Source organism: Rhamphochromis longiceps, linkage group LG23 (genome assembly GCF_057381845.1).
Source record: "Rhamphochromis longiceps isolate RC_006_pf linkage group LG23, R_longiceps_female_GT1.1, whole genome shotgun sequence".
Taxonomy (NCBI): Eukaryota; Metazoa; Chordata; class Actinopteri; order Cichliformes; family Cichlidae; genus Rhamphochromis; species Rhamphochromis longiceps.
In genome coordinates this window covers 10,282,416-10,304,299 of record NC_140578.1, presented here as the reverse complement: position 1 = coordinate 10,304,299, position 21,884 = coordinate 10,282,416, and the positions used below count along the sequence as shown (strand labels likewise).

At 43.7% G+C, this 21,884-nt stretch overlaps 1 protein-coding gene across 5 annotated transcripts in view; it reads left to right on the top strand.

Moving 5' to 3' along the window:
• nfia (nuclear factor I/A) overlaps positions 1–20,429 on the top strand; it is a 150,466-nt gene extending 130,037 nt beyond the window's left edge. For 2 of the 5 annotated variants that reach the window (XM_085397594.1, XM_085397597.1), the window contains exons 6-11: positions 419–546; positions 5,254–5,421; positions 8,355–8,533; positions 12,214–12,379; positions 12,938–13,026; positions 20,188–20,337. In XM_085397594.1, coding sequence (XP_085253720.1) covers positions 419–546; positions 5,254–5,421; positions 8,355–8,533; positions 12,214–12,379; positions 12,938–13,026; positions 20,188–20,202 — 745 coding nt within the window. In that variant the 3' untranslated portion in view covers positions 20,203–20,337. The other 3 variants (XM_085397595.1, XM_085397596.1, XM_085397598.1) reach the window with 3 other exon arrangements.
• The last annotated feature ends 1,455 nt before the right edge of the window (positions 20,430–21,884 follow it).

The window sequence follows — 21,884 nt, the reverse complement described above, 5'->3', positions numbered from 1 at the left end:
TCTTCTGTAGACTGACAAGACAGAAGCTGAACTTTGTGGAAGGTTTCAGTCCCATTACATCTGCATCAAACTAACAGCTTTGTTCCCTTAATGAATGAAATCATCATTTAAAACCTGCACTCTGCATTTACTCAGGTTCTCTTTATTTGATGATCTGAAACATGTGAGTGTGACCAATATGTGGGGAAAAAAGAAATAAGGGAGGGGCAGGTAGGTGAGATTGAACAGTTGGATGTGTGGGAGGGAGCCTGATGTGCTGGTCTCAGGTTTGGGTGGGACTTCAAACAGCTGATAGCAGGAATCAGAGGGGTCTGTGTGGGTGTTTAGGACTCCACCTGTTCTCCGTTTGAGCTCTGAGCTGGAGAACAGCGGGGTTAATAATGGGAGGAGTCACCAATGCTGCTCTGTCTCTCTGCAGCTCTGCCAAGAGGATAAAGTGCATGGAGGAGGACGTGGACAGCCCGGGGGAGGAGTCCTACTACCCAAGCCAGGGTCGGTCTCCAGGCAGCGGCAGCCAGGCCAGCAGCTGGCACGACGTGGAGCCAGGTATGTAACCACACCCCGAAACGAAACCCCAGCCGCCTCCTCTAATAACAGCCCCGCCATCTTAATACCCCATCTGACCCCGGCCCTAACACTCCCCCCACCTCCACCATGCAGACTCTCGTCATCACACATCCCAGAGCTAACCTGCCGCTCCAACGCAGCCCAGCGGAGCGATGCTACCATGGTGCAGTGTGCAGTTGGTGCTTCCAGCAGGGTGTGTGTGTGTGTGTGTGTGTGTGTGTGTGTGTGTGTGTGTGTGTGTGTGTGTGTAAGAGTGATTTTTTTAATGTTTTGTCAGAGAGTGTGATCTCTCGACTGCCTGTCTCATAAAGAGGACGTCACAGGTTTGATCCTGCACACTTGCAGAATCAGATCCAAAACAGTCACATAAACAGGAAGCAACCTCCAGCATGCCTCCGTGTAGCTCAGTGTGAATCTGAACAGTTCAGAGACACAAATCTGTTCAGTGAGCCTCACGAAGCCGAGAAAGGGGGGAAAAATTTAATTCGCATTAATATGTCATTAAACTGTCATCTCAGAAGAAATCCATGTTTTTTAATTTGTCTTATAATTATTATAAATTAGTCGATTCATTCTTCACTTTTAATTACTTTTTCAACAGTCAGGCAGTTTGTTTAGTTACCCTTAGTTACCTTTAATTTTTGTATTTTTACGTCATATTTTTAAATATTTCTTTGGTGGGTTTTTCTAGATAGAGAAGTCAAATTATACATTTAAATTTCAAATGTTTTGATATAATATAAATAATAATCTGGCATTTGACAAATATACAAATATCAGTCAAATAAAATATATTTTAATACAAAAAGTCTTTACGTTCATTTTGACATTTTTATTCAGTATTTTTATGATATTTTATTTCAGTGAATGTTGCGTTTTTCAAATATATTTATAGATATTCTTTGCGTGGCTTTTATGGGTTAGAATGATTTTATATTTTGTTTGCCAGGTGTTTGTTTGCCATTTTGTTAAATGGGTTGGAAATTTATTCAGTTACATGTTTTAGTTTTTATTCTTAATTCAATTTTACATGATCATTTATTTATTTTTAATGTTCGTTAAAACTATACTGTAATTGTTATTGAACTTATTAAAATATTTAGATAGAAATTTTATTCTTGCATTTAAAAGATGTGAATATCAATCAAATATAATGTTTATTAATAATATTAGAATAAGAATATTATATTTTTATAATTGCTATTATGAAGGTATTTTAATTTTCTTTCTGTTCTCTATGTTTCTTTTTTTTTTTATTTCTTTAAAAAACATTTTTTAATAATATTTTGGAAATTCGAGCAGACCCCCGCGAGTACCCGGTTCGATTCCCAGCCGAGCGACCATCTGCTGCATGTCGTTCTTCTCTCTGTGCTGTTTCCTGTCACTCTCTCTGCTCTCAGTCTTTTGAAGGAACAAAAATGTCCAGGAAGATATGTGCAGAATAAACTGCTTTCCTAATATAAATTCATTTTACAGAGATGTTTAGGTTTCTGTTGAGTATTTCTATGATTTCAGTACAATCAAATCTATTTTTAAAGCAGGTTTACAGCTACAACAGAAGCACGTCCACTCTGGTTCATACTGAATTATAAATCACAGGTTAGCTGTCTCAAAGGAAACTAAAAATATTTTATTTTTATTTGCGTTAGAAAAAATAGAAAATTGCTTTAATTCTCAGTTATTATTTATTATATTCAGTTCATTGCATTCACATTGTTCCAGTGCATTTTTGGTTTATTTTATTTTTTACTTTCATTTTTGCAGACTCAGAGATTTTGTAGTTTTATTTTGGTAACCATGTTCTTAAACACACACGCATACACTGATTATATTTATGAGTTCCTTCCTCTTCCTGTCTCCTCTTCCTCTCTCAGCCGGTGTATTCATGCTACTTTTCCTTTCCGTTTCTTTTCTTCCTTTCCTCCGTCTTGCGTTGGAAAGCTGGATATAAGCTGCGTGGCTCTCTAGCTAGCTCTTTCATCTCCCGACAAGGTAAAGACGTCAACACGCCTCCTCACTTCCTGTCTACATGTCTGTGAAACCGCCTCCTCCTCCTTCTCCTCCTTTTTGTCTGAGTTTCCGTCTCGTGCCCCCCTCAACCTCCTTCACCTCCCCACCGCACTCCACCCAACCCTAACTCCAATCACCTGGCAGCATGCTGATGATGTCACTGTGGCACGTCGATTTTGTTTAGTTTGTGGACGAGAAAACCAGCTGGATGGACAGCAGGACAGTTTGTGTCTGTGTGCGAGTGTGTGTGTGTGTTGAATGTGAATATGTGACATGGTAACGAGTAAAGGTGTTGTTAGTTTGTGTATCAGGAGACGTTTGAATCTGATAAATGACCAAAACTAACCACAGATTGTATATTAAAGATGGAAGGTAACTCAAACTGGTTTTCAGTGTGAGGCAGCCTAATGGCTGCTGGATGAGAGGGTGGAGCTCTAACTTACTGCTAATTAGTAACATCAAAACCCTTGAATTTCACTCAGCAGTCCTGGAGCTCCGCCTTTTTGGACGCTCTGCTAGTATAGGAACCTCACAGCAGCCAAGTTATTGGTCAGTTGACGTCATTATGACAGTCCAGAGGTCGAGTTCGGGTGAAGCCGAGCAGACAGCTAGCGGCTACAGCCACCTGTGTCACCATCCACCTGTCAATCAAAGAGGCCACACCCCTAATTATTATGAAGGGCAATATTATCTAGAGACCAAACAGTTTCTGGATTGTGTTGTATTGGACAAAGGTGGATGAAGATGGAGTTGCCAAGCAGAAAGAGAAGAGGAAGACCTCAGAGGATGTTCATGGATGTAGTGATGGAGGACATATTGGTGTGAGAGAGGAGGATGCTGGGAATGATGGAGGCAGACGATCTGCTGTGGAGACCCGTTAAAGGTCTCCACATTTAATTAAATGGTTGTGGGTTTTTATGTTTATTTTATTGTGTTGTTCCATTTTCATTTTGTAATGTTTTACAGATTTTTATTTGAAATAACATGTTTGGTTAAATTATTAACTGGGACACATTAAATAATGGCTAAATGGATGATGAATGAATGAATGAATCATAATCAGTGATGGATTGATGGATCATGGATGGATGGATGATGAAGGATAGATGGATGGAGGATGGATGGATGGATGATGAAGGATGGATGATGGATGGATGAATGATGGATGCATCATGGATGAATGATGATGCATCATAGATGGATAAATCATGGATGGATGACGAATGATGGATGGGTTGATGATGGATGGATGGATGAATAATGGATCACGGATGGATGGATGGATGGATGGATGGATGGATGGATGGATGGATCTTGAATGAATGATGGATGATTAATAATGGTGGATGCATCATGGATGGATGATGATGAATGATTGATGGGTGGATGGATAATGAATGATGGAGGGATGGACGATGGATGGATCAATCATGGATGACTGATAGATTGGATGGATGGATGGATGGATGGATGGATGGATGGATGTGGAAACAGGATGAGGAAGAAGATATTGAACAGCCTCAGTTCCACCTGACAAAACCTCTTCGGTCCTTCATCACACTCACAAACAAACAACCCCCTCTGCCTCTTCCTCCTCCTACTGCACCTCTGCCCGTCACTACAAGCCCCACCCCTTCCAGGTAGACCACAATCTGTGTTGTTCCCTCTGTTCACAGCTCGTCTCCGAGCTGTGGAACAATCGTGTGTTTGTGCTGATAATCAGCCATGCAGAGCCTTATTTGCAGTAAAAGTACTTCAGAGTAAAAGTACTCCATTACAATAAAAGTATTGCATATAGAAAGCAGCCAGCCCGGGTTCAAATCTGACATGCGGCCCTTTGCCACATGTCTCCCGCCCCTCGTGTCACTCTTCACTCCACTGTGTAATAAAGGCCAAAAATAAAATATTTTAAAAAGCTGTATTGAAGATGATCACTGTTGTTCCTGTGATGAACTAATTCAGCCTGAACTGCATCTATCTGGTAGCTATGGTAAAAATTAAAATGTGAGCAGTCAAGATGTTCCCGTCTGCTGAAGCTTATTAAATATTTCAAATAAAAATCATCACATGTAAGTGTGTCTCGATATTAACGGCAGCCAGGTTATGTTTGTTTTTATCCCAGCTGATAGCGTTTCACACTGCTGAGCTGACAGGAAAGAGAAACAGCATGTCTGAGTTTCACGTCTCTCAGAAAACTGACTTTTTATGTTTGAATAAAAATGCTGCCGGCTGGCCCATCTGACACACAAAGAAATAAAAATAAATGATGGGCTTTAGATCATCACTCACATTCACATTTTTATTTGGTTTTGTGTGTTTTTATTTATATATTTTGTTGCACACTTTTCATGTCGATATTATTATTTTTATAAAATTTCAGGCTTTTGTTCTTTTTTATATTTTAGTGTTTCATTTTATTTGTCATCATTTTTACTCATGTTGTCCTTTTTTGCTGGTATCTAAAAACTTAAAAAGGTTCAGACACACTAAACTCTCTGACACCTGCAGCCTGTGACTCAATCTCCAAGCCCCGCCCCTGATCTCTAAGCCCCACTCCAAACCACCACCTCCCTCCTCCCAACTCCTCCCCACATTGGAGGTGCATAAAAAGTGTTTAAAGAATCAAATCTGCCATGACCCGCTCCTCCTCATCATGCTCATCATGGTTCTTGGCAGGGATGCCGTCACCCGCCAGCGCTCTAAAGAGGTCAGAGAAGTCCGGTTTCTGCGGCACTGCGCCTTCACCGAGCGGCGCCTCCTCCACCTCCTCCTCTTCTTCTTCCTCCTCTTCCCCCCGAACGGCTTTCACACACCATCACCGGCCCGTCATTACCGGGCCTCGAGGTGAGGTCATCCCCAGAAACCTCCCTCACCCGCCTCCCACCACACACACTCACCTCCTTCACCCCACCCCCACCCCCGTCAGTCTCTGTGGATTTTGTCAGGAGGAGGCACCTGTAGACACACACCTATAGGCTGTAGGCAGGGCACTGTGTGTGTGTGTGTGTGTGTGTGTGTGTGTGTGTGTGTGTGTGTGTGTGTGTGTGTGTGTGTGTGTGTGTGTGTTATGAGAGCATCCTTCCCACCTTACACCTGTTCTTACGTCCCACCCACCCACCACTAACCCGTCTCCTGCTCCTTTCTCGTCTTCTGATTGGCTGAAATAATCTACCACAGAAACACACTTCCTCCTTATGTGTGTGTGTGTGTGTGTGTGTGTGTGTGTGTGTGTGTGTGTGTGTGTGTGTGTGTGTGTGTGTGTGTCTGTGCGGCTGTTGAGTCTTGAGAAGTGTTTTCCATAATAATAATCTGCAGATAATCCTCATTCATCACTTTACCATCTAATCTGGCGAGCAGCTGAAAACTCACAGATCAGCTAAAAAATGATTTTTAAGATGACAAACTTTCTGTGTAGTACAACAGGAAGCAGAGGGGTTATAAAATAATCTGATTTACTGAGCAGCACAGGCGCACCTTAACGATGCGTCATGTGATGCTTTGTCCAACATGAGGAAATGAAATCCTCACATTTAGTGTGATTTGCTTGTAGTTCAGGTCTCAGTGAAGTTTGTGCAGGAGAGCCGATAAAGTCGTCACATTACATGTAAGAAAACATTCCATCTTAAAAGCTGCAACAGCCGTCAGAACTGTGACGAAGATTAGCAGGCTGCTGAAAGTTAAATGTTTCACTTTTTCGAGCTTCTTATTATTTCATCTGTTACCAATTAAAAGGCCTCAACACCGAACACTGTCACGTCTTTTATTGTGAAAGCTCTGCAGGAACGAGTTGAAGCAAACTCTGAGAGATTTTGAGTTGAGGTGGTTCAGGCATCTGACAAGGATGCCTCCTTGGCGAGGTTTTCCGGGCAGGTCCCACCAGGAGGAGGCCCCGGGGCAGACCCAGGACACGGTGGAGATTATATCTCTCGGCTGGCTTGGGAATGCCTTGGTGTTCCCCCGGACAAGCTGGAGGAGGTGGCTGGGGAGAGGGAGGTCTGGGCTTCTCTGCTTGGGCTGCTGCCCCCGCGACCCGGCCCCGGATAAGCAGAAGAAAATGGATGGATGGTCTGAAGATCACTTTTGGCCTTTCTTATCAAGGTCTTTCCTCCACACCCCCTCTCTGCACCTCCAGTGATGGAGTATGGAGTATTTCTGTATTTTCTTCATCCTCACCTCCTTTAAAATTCTTTCACATGTGGTGAAAATGAAGGAACTCTGCTGTTTTAATTCTTTGCCTTCTTCTTATCGTTTATCAATCCACCTCCTGATGGACAATATCTTCTTCAAGGAATAGTTGGCAGGGGAGAGAGGAGGAGGAGGAGAGGGGTGTCTGAGGTAGTGAAGCGAGGCAATTTGCAAAGTGGAACTAATCCCAGCTCTTTCTTCTGTGTTCGACATACCACACACACCGCTGCTGCAGCGCCGCTGAAGGCAAATCCTCCGCTTTGCCGTCTCGCCCGAAGAAAGACGAGAAGATCGATATCAGAGAAGTTCACAGATTCAGCTGATGACAGGGAAATCACACACTTTCATCCTACAGCTGAGATAGACGCTGAGATGTGGGAAGGGGGCTGATTTTACGCTGTGATTGGATTGGCCACCTGATCTATGCTTTAGCAAAAAGGAAAGTGTGAAGACTAATCTGAAAAGCAGAGATAGTGTCTGTCTCCCGAATCCAAATTGGAAGCTGGTTCCACAGAGTAGGGTCCTGAAAACTGAAGGCTCTGCATCCCATTCTACTTGAAAATACTCTAGGAACAACAAGTAAGCCTGCAGTCTGAGAGCGAAGTGCTTTAATGGGGTGATATGGTACTGTAAGGTCATTAAGATAAGATGTGTCCGGATTATTCAGCAGGAGCAGGATTTTAAATTCTGGATTTAACAGGGAGCCAATGAGGGGATCTGAGGAGAAACGTGCGTGTTTTTATCTTTGGAAGTTGGTTTGTGGGTGTGAGATCCACTGGTTTACTCTGTCGATCACTGAGGCCATCAAATAAATGAAGTTGGCACAATGCATCGGAAAAAAATCCCAGAAACAGGATGTGGGACCAAACTAAATCAAACACACACACAGGTGGCTGAGCATGCCTGCACACTGAGTGAGATCATTTCTATTAATGTACACACACTCTGTCCCCGTGTGTGTGTGTGTCTGTGGTTACAAGAGAAAGAGAGAGGGCAGAGAAAGCCATCCATCCAATGATTACTGTAAATACACTGCTACAGAGCACATACACACACACACATACTCACACACACGGGCGGTCAGTGTGTATTGTCAGAGTGATAAATCACAGCAGACTTTAAGTGAATTAGTGCAGCAGCTTTAACTCTCCTTCCTACGCTCCCTCGCTCTCTCTCTGTCATTTCTAATGTCTCTCTATCTCCCTCGCTCCCCCCTCAGCATCTTCTCTGCACTCTCCTCAGACCTCCATACATCACAGGCCTTAACGAGGCCTCATCCGCTAACGAGCAATCAGAGAGTATTAGACCAATTAGAGCCTTAATTAGACTGAAGGAGAGAAGGAAGAGGAGGAGCCACGTAAATGATGTAGCCTCACCTCCATACACCTGTAGTGATTGACAGCTGGGGTGTCCTGTTGTCATTGGTTCATCTGCTCTGTGTGTCCATCGTCATGTATCTGCATGTTAAGCCACGCCCCCTTAATAAACTTAATAAACTCCTTGCTTCCCACAATGATTATGTCTCTACCTTCCTCCCCCAACTCTCCTTCCCTTTAATCATTTAATCTCTTCCTCTCTCTCTCCCCCCTCAGCGAGCCCCCACGCTCCCCCTTCCAGCCTCCACTTCTCCTCCTCCCCCATCCTGCAGCAGCCTGGCTCCTACTTCTCCCACCCAGCCATCAGGTATCACCCGCAGGAGACGCTCAAGGAGTTCGTCCAGCTGGTCTGTCCTGACTCCGCCCAGCAGGCCGGACAGGTGGGCTTCCTCAACGTAAGCACGCACAGAGACACAGACACATGCACGCACACACACATGTACACACACACAAACACATCTGAGCTGGGTTTTCCAGCCTCTGCAAAGGTGGGATCTGTTTGCAAAAGTGCTGCAGTGTGTGTGTGTGTGTGTGTGTGCCTGTGTGTGTGGCCTTTGTACTGCAGTGAGATAGTTGATATATCTAAGTCTAGACACTGAATCAATACACCTTCCACACACACACACACACACACAGGCAGACACACACACACACAGGCTCAGACACACAAACACAAACACAGAGCATCTGCTTTCCGTTTTTCCTACATGTTGGCCCGACTGCAGGGCGATCCCGATTGGAAGGCCGAGCCGCCTCTAACTTAACCTTAACCCCCGAGCACTCGTTCTCTGCCTGGTGTCGACTGGATGAAACAGCTGATCTTTTTCTAATCGTTACTAAGAACCGATTAAAATTGCGCGATAGTCACACTGAAATTTGTTGGAAACTGAAAGCATATTTTGTTTTGTTTTTTAACCTGGATAAAAACCAGGAAAAGAAAGCAGCCCGTGTCCTGTTTGAACACTTTGTCAGCTTTGCATTTCAAAAAATTAAAACCCATCATGTCAAATTTCTCAAATTCTAAAATGCGATGTTTGGGACAAAAAAAAAAACTCACAACCTCACACGCACACAGATATAGCCGCTGGGAGGAGTGTTTCCACTATAGACACGCCCCTTTCACTTAATTGCAGAGTGTCACCAAGAGATGGGGCTTTCTTCCAAAAACCCTTGACCTGGATCGTTAGCTACAGATGGTTTTCTCACTTTTATTGTCGGGTCTTTGCTTTATACTCTAAAGCTCGCTGAGGCCACTGTTGTAAATAAAACTGAATTGAATTTGACATTCTTTGATAGCTGTCGCTGTAAAACTCTTTACCCATTAAAATATAAAAACTTTAATTTTTAAAAATGTAAAATAAAGGATAAAACTTCACAGTCTATTTGGCCATCCAGACGTTTTATACTGCAGATCACTAAAACTGTTTCCAGTAAAGTTCTTCATTTATCCATTTCAATCTAATCTAATAAATAAATAAAAAATTTTAAAAAAGAAATAAGCTTCCTCATAGATCCCAAACCAGATGTGGAGGTGATTTCTGAGACTGGTACATCTTCATTTATCATTTATTCTGTTGCTTGCTGGGCTGTTGCCTTTTCAGACCTCTGTTTGAATTATAAGCGCATCCTTCATCGTTTCTGTTAAGTTGCAGCTTAATATTCTCATTCATTCTTTAGATTTCTTTAAACTCTCATGTTGTGCAAAAGTCTTGAGCGAAATGTAATTCCTCTATAGTTTGTATAAGAGAGGCCGGACTTTCACCTGCCCTCCAGGCTGTATGATGGTTCCAGAATTGTCCTTTGGACATCCTCGTACCTGAGATGGGGATGTTTATGAAAGTTTATCAGAATAGTGTTACCTTGATGGATGTGCCTGGGTGTGTAACTCTTATCAGCTGAGTTGTCCAGGGGCTGGGATGATGTCTTTGGAAATGTGCGACATAAGCAAACAAACAAAGCAACCTCATGGTGCCTTCCATAAAACAGGACATCAGAAGACTGCCAAAGAAATGGAGTGCAGACTACTGTGTAAATTTTAATAAATGTAAGGTTTTCCTGTTTGATCTTCAGTTTCTGTTGAAAATCTTTGTTTCAAAAAGGAGAGACGCACTTTCACAGTTACTCCAAGATAAAACGAGTAATATTCTGATGTCAGAGTTTTCATGTACGCGGCGCTGCACTGAAATCTGTTTCTCTAAATGAGCGGCCTGACTAAACTAAACATGCATGTTCCGTCACGTCATTGCACCAAGTAGAAATTACTTCTGCATGTTGTTAATTTACACTCTGGTATAATTTTTATGTATGCAAACTTTAAAAACAGGATTTCAACATTTGTAAAAATCTAAATGCAACCTATGTGATGAAATTTATTAAAGGACACGGCGGTGGCGTTCAAACATCGCAGAGATGGGGGGTTGCTGCTTGTCTGTAGGAGGCTTGGAGCACGACAGTTGAACAACAAGCACTAAAATGAGAAAAGTGAAAAGTCCAGGAATATACAAAGAAAATGATTCCTGTTCGTGAGTTCAAATCACAGTCTGCGTTCTCGCTCACCTGTCTGTAAACGTTGGCGCTAAAATTCCTGCAGTGATTTATCACAGATGTGCAGAGCGCTGAAGGAGAGTTAAAAAATAGAAGCGGTTCACAGCTGCAGTTTACTGCACTTTAAATCCAGACATTATTAGTAAAACTACTGTTAATATATTTAACAAACTGTGTTATTAAAGTGTTTATTTATGTATCCATCATCAGGATTCTAATAAATTCAATAATTGCAGTGAAAAAGCAGCTTTAAATGCTCAGGACTCATCAGTACTGAAGGTCAACGCTATGATTCTCTTCTAATTCTAGGATCTATGAACAAATTGAAAAGGTCTCGTGTAACAAGCTTGTAAATGAATACGCCTCCACCCTGCTCCCCCTGATGGATACACAAGCCATTACAACTGATTTTCCTAAATGCTGCTTAGAGGTCTTACTACCCGATGTTGTGTTGTTCCCGTCATAGGCGGGAATATCATTACGGTCCCTCAGGGAGTCAGTCAAACTGATCAGAGAGTCGAATCACAGTAAATAAAGAGTAAAGTCAGAGGAGAGCAGCCAATCAGATGGCTCCACGCCTGAGGAGTAGAGCTGAGTAGGTGTCCCGGTGTCTTACTGATTTGAATCCCTCCTCGGTCCTTGCTCTTTGTTATGGCAAACATATTTGTCCCTTTCTTTTTTTTCCCACTTCTTTGTATGTTTCTTCACATCCACTCTTATCGCCCTGCTGTCTGTCAGTCTTCGTATTAAGGTGTTGATTATTGTTCTGATAAATTCAATAATTGCAGTGAAAAAGTAGCTGGAAATGCTCAGGAGGACTCGTCGGTACTGAACAGACCAATCACAGTGGTTTGGGCTGCGTTAACGCAGCGTTTCCAGGAAGGTTTCAGAAGGGTTTGTGTTTGCGACGTACCTGCAGCATTGATTTAACACTGAAGCACCTGCACGTCCTTCTTGGGCTAAAAGCAGGAGGAATTCTGTGTACAGGTGTTTTGGATCATCATTTTATGGATGAGAACAAAATTAAACCAACATGTCCTTCTGACTGATGGAAACAAAGACGCACGTCTTTACTGCACTGACAGGACAAATATTTCATGCTTTGTGAGAGATGGTTCTTCACTTCCAGGCAGGTCTGTCACAGCAGTTTTTGCTGCATGTTCAGCCCAGGGGCGTAATTTGCAGGGGGGTTACAGTGGTAACCCTTACCCTAAACCATAACCTAACTGTAACGCTGACACTAAAACCACATTTTGAATCTCAAAACTCCCTTCAAACACACACACACTCTCTCACACACACACACACACACACACACACGCACACACACTGTCACACAGTCTCACTCTCACACACTCTCAGACACTCTGTCTCTCTCTCTCTTTCTCACACACACACACACACACACACACACACACACACACACACACACACACACACACACTGAGAGGACGAGCTGTGACCGACCTGTTGATGTTTCTTTACAGAATATCGTACACATATTCTAACTGTGTCCCCCCCACCTCTTCAGCCTAATGGTAGCTCCCAGGGAAAGGTCCACAACCCTTTCCTGCCGACGCCCATGCTGCCTCCCCCACCGCCTCCTCCGATGGCCCGTCCCGTCCCACTGCCTGTTGACGCCAAGCCGCCCTCCACCTCCTCCACTGAGGGAGGAGGAAACTCACCCACCTCACCCAGTGAGTGTGCGCGCACACACACACGGCAGATTTAAGTACCATCACGCATCACTTCTGCGTGTTTAAACTCGATTTTCCTGCTGGCTGTCACGCCCCCACACAAAAGGAACGACGCATCAGGGTTCAGTTATTAATCTGATATTTAGTTCTCGTGTAATCTGTGAGAAGTGATTTGTGATTGGATTATTTCTGACTGCAGGGTTCAGTGACGCTTCCTGTCTTTTGGCGAAAACAGATGCAGTCACTGCCAAAATATTTAATCCTCCTAATACTCATCAACGACACATGGAGACACTGAAATTTCTTTGTATTTATTACTGATGTTTTTGCTTGATGTGTTTGTCATCTGTCTGACCTACTTCTTCTAAATAACTCTGTCAAGTCTTTCAAAACTTTATTAACAACGGCGTAGAAAATATAAACTTTCAAATCAGGTTCCTCTGAATCTAACTTGATTTGGGTCTGAATTTAAGGAGATAAGGAGATTGAATTTACAGTGTATCAGAGCTCTGTCAGGTCATCACGTGTTAATAACGGGCCTGTGTGTTTGTTGTGCAGCCTACTCCACCCCCACCACGTCTCCAGCTCAGCGGTTCGTCAGCGTCGGACCTCGGGACCCCGGCTTTAACATCCCTCAGCAACCACAGGTAACCAACAAACACAGGTCTGTCAGCTGCAAACATGTTTACAAACATATAAACATGTTTATTTCTGCTGTAAAGTTTTAACATGGGAGTCTATGGGGACTAATTCACTGCTGGAGCCTCTGCTGGATGTCAGAGGAACTGCATCTTCTGGCCTCATTTTCAGCATGAGAGAGCGTGCTGCGCACACATGGTGTACCTGTGCTGGTCAGTGTGAAACTAGAGGAAGCAAAAAGAGGTCAGACACCCATCAGCCAATCGGAGAACAGGATTTTGGGATTTATAAACAAAGACATTAACAGGGAAAGAAGCAGCACTTCACTTCAGGCCTGAATCATTTACTGCAGGGCGGGTGGTTAGTGAACACAGCATCCTCATTGGATACTGTGTGTGTGTGTGTGTGTGTGTGTGTGTGTGTGTGTGTGTGTGTGTGTGTGTGTGTGTGTTTGGGGGGGGTCAGGGTCTGTTTGCCAGCTGATTTATGAAGAGAGTAACGATTGGGCAGCCTTGACTTAACTCATCCTGCACGCACACACAAACAGTGAGGTGGGAGTCCTCTGTTGACAATCCAGACATGCTTGATCGCTTTGGTGTGTGTGGTGGCCCGCAGTGAACAAGGGTGTCGATTTATCGACTCTGTCACACACCAGCGCGCGCACACACACACACTCTCTCTCGTGAAGACATGAGCCAGGTGTTTGTCACCGCTGCCAGAAACAGACTTGTGTTATTTATTCTTTCTCCGTCTCTCGGGGACGATGTCGCGCTCCTCGAGTGATGAGCAGCTTCTCCTCCAAAGGTTTCCTTTCTGGGAATGAATTTAACCGTCAGTCATCAGAAAAATACAAAAATATCCAGGAGAATTTTTGTGTTTTGTTGGAAAATAAAGAAAATTTGGTCTTTTTTTAGTTTTATTTCTGCTTCAGATTCAGCAGGTTTGGAAAACGACTCACAGCTTTTTTAGGAAATGTGGACGTTGTTTGGAGAGTTTAAACACAGTAGAGAAGAAGACATGTTTTTAAAGCCAGCATGTATGTTTTTTAAATAAGAGATTTATTATTTTTGGGGGGGTTATGTGATGGTGTTTTGGAGGAAAGTGGTGATATTTTAGGGTGGAGGTGGACATGATGAGGAAGGATTTAACATCTTTAACATCACACTTGGGCTGGATTAGGTCCTCACACATGAATGTAAACACGTGTGAGTGTGTTTACATTTATATGTGTGTGTGTGTTGGGGGCAGGGGGGGCAGCTGGCGTTGTCTTTGTGTGAGAGTGGGCGTCATGCCCACACAGGTCAGAGTGGTGGTTGCCCATGGTGACAAGGATGGAGGGAAGACGCCGAAACTAACACACACATACACACACACAACATCAGGGAGAACACGGACTTGCGGTGGGACACTGGGTCAGAAAGTCAGTGCTGAGCCATGCTGTCAGCATCACTGGGAGGCGAGACAAAACACAAAAGTACAGAAGAACCACAGCATGTTCTCTCCCAGGAGCTCCAGAACCAGCCCAGAAACCACAAACGCACTCTGAAGTGCTCGTTTTCTGCTTTTCTTTTATTTCCTGTCAGATATCTGCTGTTCCAGTCGTCAATGTTCACATCAAACACGATCAGAGTTTCTGATACTGAGCTCAGTGTACAGCAATCTCTGCGAGCCCAGAGCTCAGCCACATCTACATACTCAGGTTATCACAGCTTTTTCTACTGTAGCATCAGGATGATGTTGCATAGAGAAGCCCCACCCACCCACTTTGGCAGGTGCCAATCAGATGAAAGCTAACTTGAGAGGCTGAAGCCAGAAGAAGATGGGGAAGATATTTTGAGCTGTGAATCATGCAAAGCTACTCTGGAAAGATCCAAGAAAAATATTATGGAGCTGTAAATGAGCAAAGCAGGTCCTCTTTAACGTCTTTTATGAGCCCGTTCTGAAGGACAGCTTGTATCTTTAAGACGTCAGAGGCGTTCACAAAAACCTGATGCTGTGCAAATGACAGCGAGCTGCAAAACTCAAAGACCTACATGAAAATCCTGCTTTTATTTGTGCCATAAGGGACACAAGTACATTTCACAGTCTGTAATTTTAGCTACTTTGATCATGTCTGTAATTCAGACATCAGGACTCAATCACGTGGACTCAATTACCAGGAATCACACAACAGGACTCCAGGACTCAAACATCAGGGTTTGGACACCAAGACTCAGATATCAGGATTCGGACATAAGGACAGACATCAGTTCTCAAACACCAGGACTCAAACATCAGGACACTAGGACTTGGACCACAGGACTCCGATACCAGGACTCAGATACCAAGATTCTGACACCAGGACTTAGACATCTGGAGTCACACATCAGGCTTCTGAACTTGTCTTTTTTATTCAATGAATATTTGTCTATCATCCATCTCTCTCCATCTATCATTGCTACTGTTTCTGTCTTGTCCTGAGTCAGCACTTCTCCAAGACTCACACACTCACTTAGTGAGTCATGATGTGGGTGTGGTGTTTGCACTGCATACGTGTGTGTGTTCAATACGAGTGTGTGTGTTTTAGATTCACCTTGCAAATCGGACAAGGAGACGGTGGATGACTACACACACAAAGGGGAAAGCACCCTCACTGCCTCCAATGAAACTCTACCACACAAACACACACACACTTGTATTGATCAGGTTATGGCTGGCTGTGGTATCACGGTGTGTGTGTAAATGTTTTAGTACCAGTTTTTCAGAAATGAGATTCTTTTGAACTTTTTAGACTCTCAAAGACACAAGTGACTTTTTGTTAAACTGTCATGATATCAGGGCTTTTTCTCCACATGGACATTCGTACGGTGAAAGGTCGCTGTTGGAAGAAAAGAAGAAAATAGTCTTCATCACCTTTTGCTTTTAAGATAAGATAACCTTTATTAGTCCTACACGTGGGAAATTTGTTTTGAAACTGCCCTTGAGTTCCTCGTGTACCTCACACAGTTTTTCAAAGCTAATACTTGTTTGCTCCACAGCTCTGGTTGATAACTGGTTTTATATACCTCTATATCGGGAAATCTAAGAGATCTGTTGCATTAGCTTTGGTTGAGGCACACCTTCCTCTGCAGCAAATGACGGGCAGATGACACAGAGTGACTGTCACTGAAATCTTCTCTCTCTGAGTGATCGATAAGCCGTCATACTTAATCAATATGTTATCGATATCTCTGGTTTTTCACCACTTTTAGACTGGTGCTGAACGGTGATTTAGACTGGTTTTACTTGTTACTTTGGATTGGTTTTAGACATTGTCTTGAACAGCTTTTAGAGCGTCTTACAGACTTCCCTGGATGTTCAGGATGGTTGTTGTGCTGCACAATGAATTACTTCCTTGAAGCTAAGAGCCACAGACAGAGTGGGATGTACCAAGGTGGACAACACATTGAGATTGCTGAGAATATGAAAAACATGGAAAAACAACATCAGATTGCTCCTTTAAAATCGCCTTCCGTCTTTCGCTGTGATGAGTTTCTACAGTCTGAATCACAGCTGTCAGCATCAACCCACTGTGTGGTAACATTACTCCACACACACACACACACACAAACACACTCTGTCTGGCCTGTGAGAGTTTCATCTTCTGAGTCTTCTCAGGACAGAGGGAGGAGCTGCAGTGCAGCGAGCAAGCGAGAGGCCGAGAGACACCGATAGAAACAGGAAGAGAGAGAGCGAGGTAGAAAAGTCCCAGCGTCAGCAAGTTGTATTGATTAAAAACTAACCTTCCAGTCTTCTCCTCTATCACTACTGCAGACACACACACACACACACACACACACACACACACACACACACACACACAGCAATAGAATTACAACGAGTCAGGAGCAACTGAGGTCTGAGTGCAGAGAAACCCTGCAACACACGCACACAAAGAAAAAAAGGAATGCCTGATCCCGCGTGTTTCATTTAACTTTCACTTTAAATTCAAAATCCAGAAGCACATTTTCTAAAAAATGTACATTCTTTAAGTGTGTGTTTTGTTTTTATTCCTGTGTGTGTGTGTGTGTGTGTGTGTGTGTGTGTGTGCGTGTGCGTGTGCGTGCGTGCGTGCGAAGAAGTGCCGAGTGGGACGGGGAGGAGAAAGTGATCGAGAGAGGATGAACATAAAGAAAGAAACGGTGGGAGAGGATAAAAGAGGCGGGGTAGTGGGACGGGGATGTGGGGGGGGTGATGCGGTTGCCTTGGCGATGGTAGTCACGTCCCGGGCCGTCTGGTTGTCCTTAGCAACCAGACATGATGTAACGCAGAGATGAACTTGAACTGGACGGGCCAGTGAGGAAGAGGAGGGAGAGATTCATGAACGATGCACCTTTGGCGATCGATACGAGCCTATCAGAGATGGATTACACACACACACACACACACACAGAGTTTTGTGCTCCTGTGTCATAAACTCATACCCAGAGAGGAGAAGCAGCGTCCTGTGTTTGTAGTCCGAGAACCTGACAGTCTGACATCAGCCTGTTGTGGGTTCGACTAAATCAAGCCCCACTGGCATCCCCTAGAGGCAGCAGTGTTCATTACAACCACAGGATTATAGTGCTGGAAAGAGAATATCCTGAGGATAGCATCAAATAGCAAATAACAGAAATCCAGCCTGGAGGGACTGTTTGAGGTGTACTTAAAGGAGGCAAAGTCTTTTAATTCCCACAGTGTATCTGTATTATTGGACAGCAGCAGAGTAGCTCGGCATGATACAGGGTTCAAAATTATCTTCTTCTATCTCTTTACATTATGCTTTAGTGCACCACCTCAGTTTATGAACATGCAGTTTTAGCTCCTGCCCCTGGGAAAGACTTTCTTCTGATTTGCTGCTACTCGTAAATGGAAGGGTTGAACATGCTTATATGGTGATCTCTGTTGGAGACTATTTAATCATATCATATCTCTATGTCACACAGACCCAATAGAAGAAAAAAATGGATAAATTGGTCTCAGAAAGTTGACTCTGTTCATCTGGACAAAGCGTTTCCAAGTTTCTGAGATTTCCTTACCCGGGAGATTGAGCATCCATCAAGACGTGACTGGGTGTTTAGAGCACTCTGTAGCCTAAGCTTTTAGCTCACAGTGATCACTGTACATACACTGACCTCATAAACTTCTAAAACTAAATTTTTTACACCTTTGCACTAGGGCTGCCACGATTAGTCAACTAATCACGATTACGTCGGCTATCAAAATTGTCAACGACAAATTTAATATTCAACGCGTCGTTTGAAGCTTTGTAAGATCCTGAAAGACGCAGGAATAAGTGGTAGGATTTAAGAGTTTAATAACAGACTAAAACAGAAGATGGCAGCAATGCATCTACAGCTGCCGCTAAACCCCGAAGAAGAAGAAGCAGTCTCCGGTATCGTAGCTGTGTCCAAATTTAGGGGCTGCATCCTTCGGATCCGATTATGTTACAGCGACGCAACGAAGGCTGTCCAAATTCGAAGACTTCTCCAAATGCGGCCGACAAATGCGTCCTCCTTTTCCCCAGATTTGAAGGATGGGTTGGGTGTGTCCTTCGTGGCCCAACCTATCCCAGAATTCATAGCGCGGCCCAGCCAATTCTAGTTTCCAACAATGGCGGCAACTACTTAGTATTAATATTACTCGTATTACTCTTTCTAGGTCACAAAATAAACTTTTAAGATATTTTCAGGTGAGAATGTAGGTGTGTAAACTTCAAATATCTGCTCGGTTTATCAAGACGTCACATATTTGTAAAAGTGCTCCGATGTTTTTTGAGACGTCTGTTACCCACCAGCTCAATAGCTAGCCGGGGGGTTCAAGGCTCACTAGAGCCAGTGAGAAAACCGGACTCCCGGCACATTGTTTTCAAACCCCCCGCAGTCTTTCGCTACTCAGGTTAAACATGATATATAAGTCACTTAGATAACTTAAAAATAATAATAATTAAAATTAATTATAGTTTGACTTTTTTCAGTATTTTATTTGTTCCTGAGTAAATTGGTTTTGCTGAGATTAAAGTTCTAATTTTCGCACAGCTGAATAAACGTCAAACAGAAAACTGATTAAACAGAAGTGTGAGATGGTCGAGAATTTACTCCAGTGTCCTGTTATATTTTAGATAGCAAGGAGCAGACGGCTGAGTTTATTATACTCCACCGAGATAATCTGCAAATTTCATTAAAAGTTTAATAAACTATCATCTTGTCTTTATTTTTAGTTAGCACATAACTTAAACACTTCAAACTGTAAGCTAATGATAGCTATATAAGAGCAGACGCATGCTGATGCAATAAGCTGTATGTTTTACGTCCAATGGATGCATGATCTGATTAGCCGACTAATCACAAAAATAATCGGCGACTAGTCGACTATCAAAATAATCGTTTGTGGCAGCCCTACTTTGCACCCATATAACTGAGAGGAAGTATGGAAAACTTCATATTTGCCCTTTGTTGGGGGCAGCCCACCAGACACCATCAGCATATATTTTTGTCACCTGTCCTACAAAAACAGGCAGTTTCACTCAAAAGTCAGTTAATGCTTTAATTTTAATCCATCTGGGTCCCAACTGTCTGGAGGTTGAATGTGGGTTTGTTTGGCCTACTGTCAGTGTCAGAGTGAAGATCATTCATGGACACACCTTTTCTGGTCTTGTGTTGTAACAGGATATATTGAATAACAGTCTCACTTATTTCAATCTAAAGAAATAATTCATGTTTCCTCAAAGACATACTTGAGTTATCCTGAATTCAGGAGAACACACATATTTAGTTTGGCGCTACAAGCTAATCCACCTTAAGATTTATACTGTAACATCATGAATCCTTAAGTAAGTTTTTCCATATTCAGTTTTTAACCACAGTTTGGAGAATTGTTTCTATAGCAACAGGAGTTGAATGTATCATCTGCATAGAAAAGTCCATAAACTTCAGTCACAGTGTCATTGGTTTGTGGCCAATAACAAACCACACAACAAGCCGTCCTGGAGGCTGCACGGTGGGAAGATTTCATACAGCCTTAGACTAATCTTTGAAACCTTAGTGATATATGTGTAACCCCGCTGATTGGTTCTGGGTAAATTTGGACGACAAGTACCTGCAGTCGGGATCGTCCGGTAAGTGGTTGCTAAAGCAGTCCAGATGTTAACATCTGTTTTTATCTCTCCACAGTGGTACCTGGGATAAGGACTCCAGAGGCCCCTCCGCCCACCTGTACGACAGATCGCTGCAGTCTCCTCTCCGACCTTTCACCTTTGATGCCAGCTGTGACAGAAAGCCCAGTCTAACCTATCCCTATTCCTTTCCTGTTCCGCCTCCACCAGCACCACACACAGGCTCAGCAGCATCAGCATGGCTACAGCGGATCAAACGCACCGTGACCCCCTGCAAACTGTATATCACAGACATCCGTGCAAACGTATGGTTCACACCTCAGTGTCCATATACAGTGCCAGACCCACCCCCCCCCCCCCCCCCAAATCCAACCAGGTTGATAAGTACGTGGGCGACCTGAGCCTTTGGGAAAGACTGAGTCACAGAGCTTCTGACGACACATATGCTCTCCCATCATCCTTTGCAGCGGGTGCATCCGTGGACTTACAGTCATACGAAACCCTCCCCACACTCATCACCTGCCCCCCCGTCTGGAGTCCGATGGTTTGGGGGTTCGTGAAGTTGGGATGTGGCACAGTTGGTACGAGGGGCCACCAACATCGCCACCACCTGAGCCTTCACGGACTTCCTGGGATGGACTTCACGCCCCTCGGTTGCTGGCAGGTCAGGGAGGGGGAAGTTGGAAGGCTCTTTGAAAGGACATGGACCTGGATGGATGTGGAGGTGTGACGGGCGCAAACAGACGCCCCCACCTGTTTCACAGAAATAACAAGAACTTCATGTGGAGGGGGGGGGGGCTGTGACGGGCGACTGGGTGGAGGGTGGGTATAATCGTGGGGTTTTAGGGTTTAAGGTTTTCTTTATGTGAAGTGTTGCGACCAGATGCTGGTGGATCCGAGTTTGTTCCTCTTGGATGCTTTTTGGCTTCACGGCTCATTGATTTTTCTCTTTTCGCCACCATTTCAGCCTCCTCGTCCTCCACCATCCACCCATGGGGGTGAAGCTACAGCATGCTAAGAGTGGGCCGAAAACTCTGGTGTCCGAATCGAGGCAGGCAGATAGGAGAGAGAAGAGCAACTCAAACTTTACCAGTGAAATATTGATCATGAGGAAAGTGCAATTTTGTTGGCTAGCTGTTGGATAGTTAAATATCTTTGTAAGATAGCTCGTTGAAAACAGTTGATGAAAAGTATATATAAATATATATTTTTCTTCCTAGTCCGCTCACACCTCTGGGACTCTAAAATAGCGGGGTAAAAAAGACAACCACACAGCGCTGAAGTCGAAACCACAGCCGGGTGAGAAATAAGGCGAGCTGTATTCACTTTTATCGTTTCTTCTTTGTCGTTTGTTCATCGTGTGAAGCTGTTAGATGGTAGAATGAGAATCCCTTTAACAAATATCATTTTAAACAATCAGTCTTTTAAAGCAGCTGAAGTCTGCGCTTCATTTTGTTTGAGGAGGGAAAAATACGCCAAGCGGTTAACTTATTTTAATGAGCACATCGTTTTACTTTCGATCCGAATTTAATGAAATCTGGAGAAAAAGTACCATGTGAGTTTAAGCTGAAAATAATCGCGTGGTTTAATCTTTTAACGGGTGCCGCCCAGTAAGGGCCGGCCCTGTGATTGGCTGGGTCTCCTAGAGGTCGTGCCCAGCCAAAAGCACTTATTCCCGCAGTTGGCCAATAGGCTGTGAGTTTGTAATCAGGGGTTTTGGTTTAGCTATGAAGAGGTAGAGCAGAGGGTAACTCT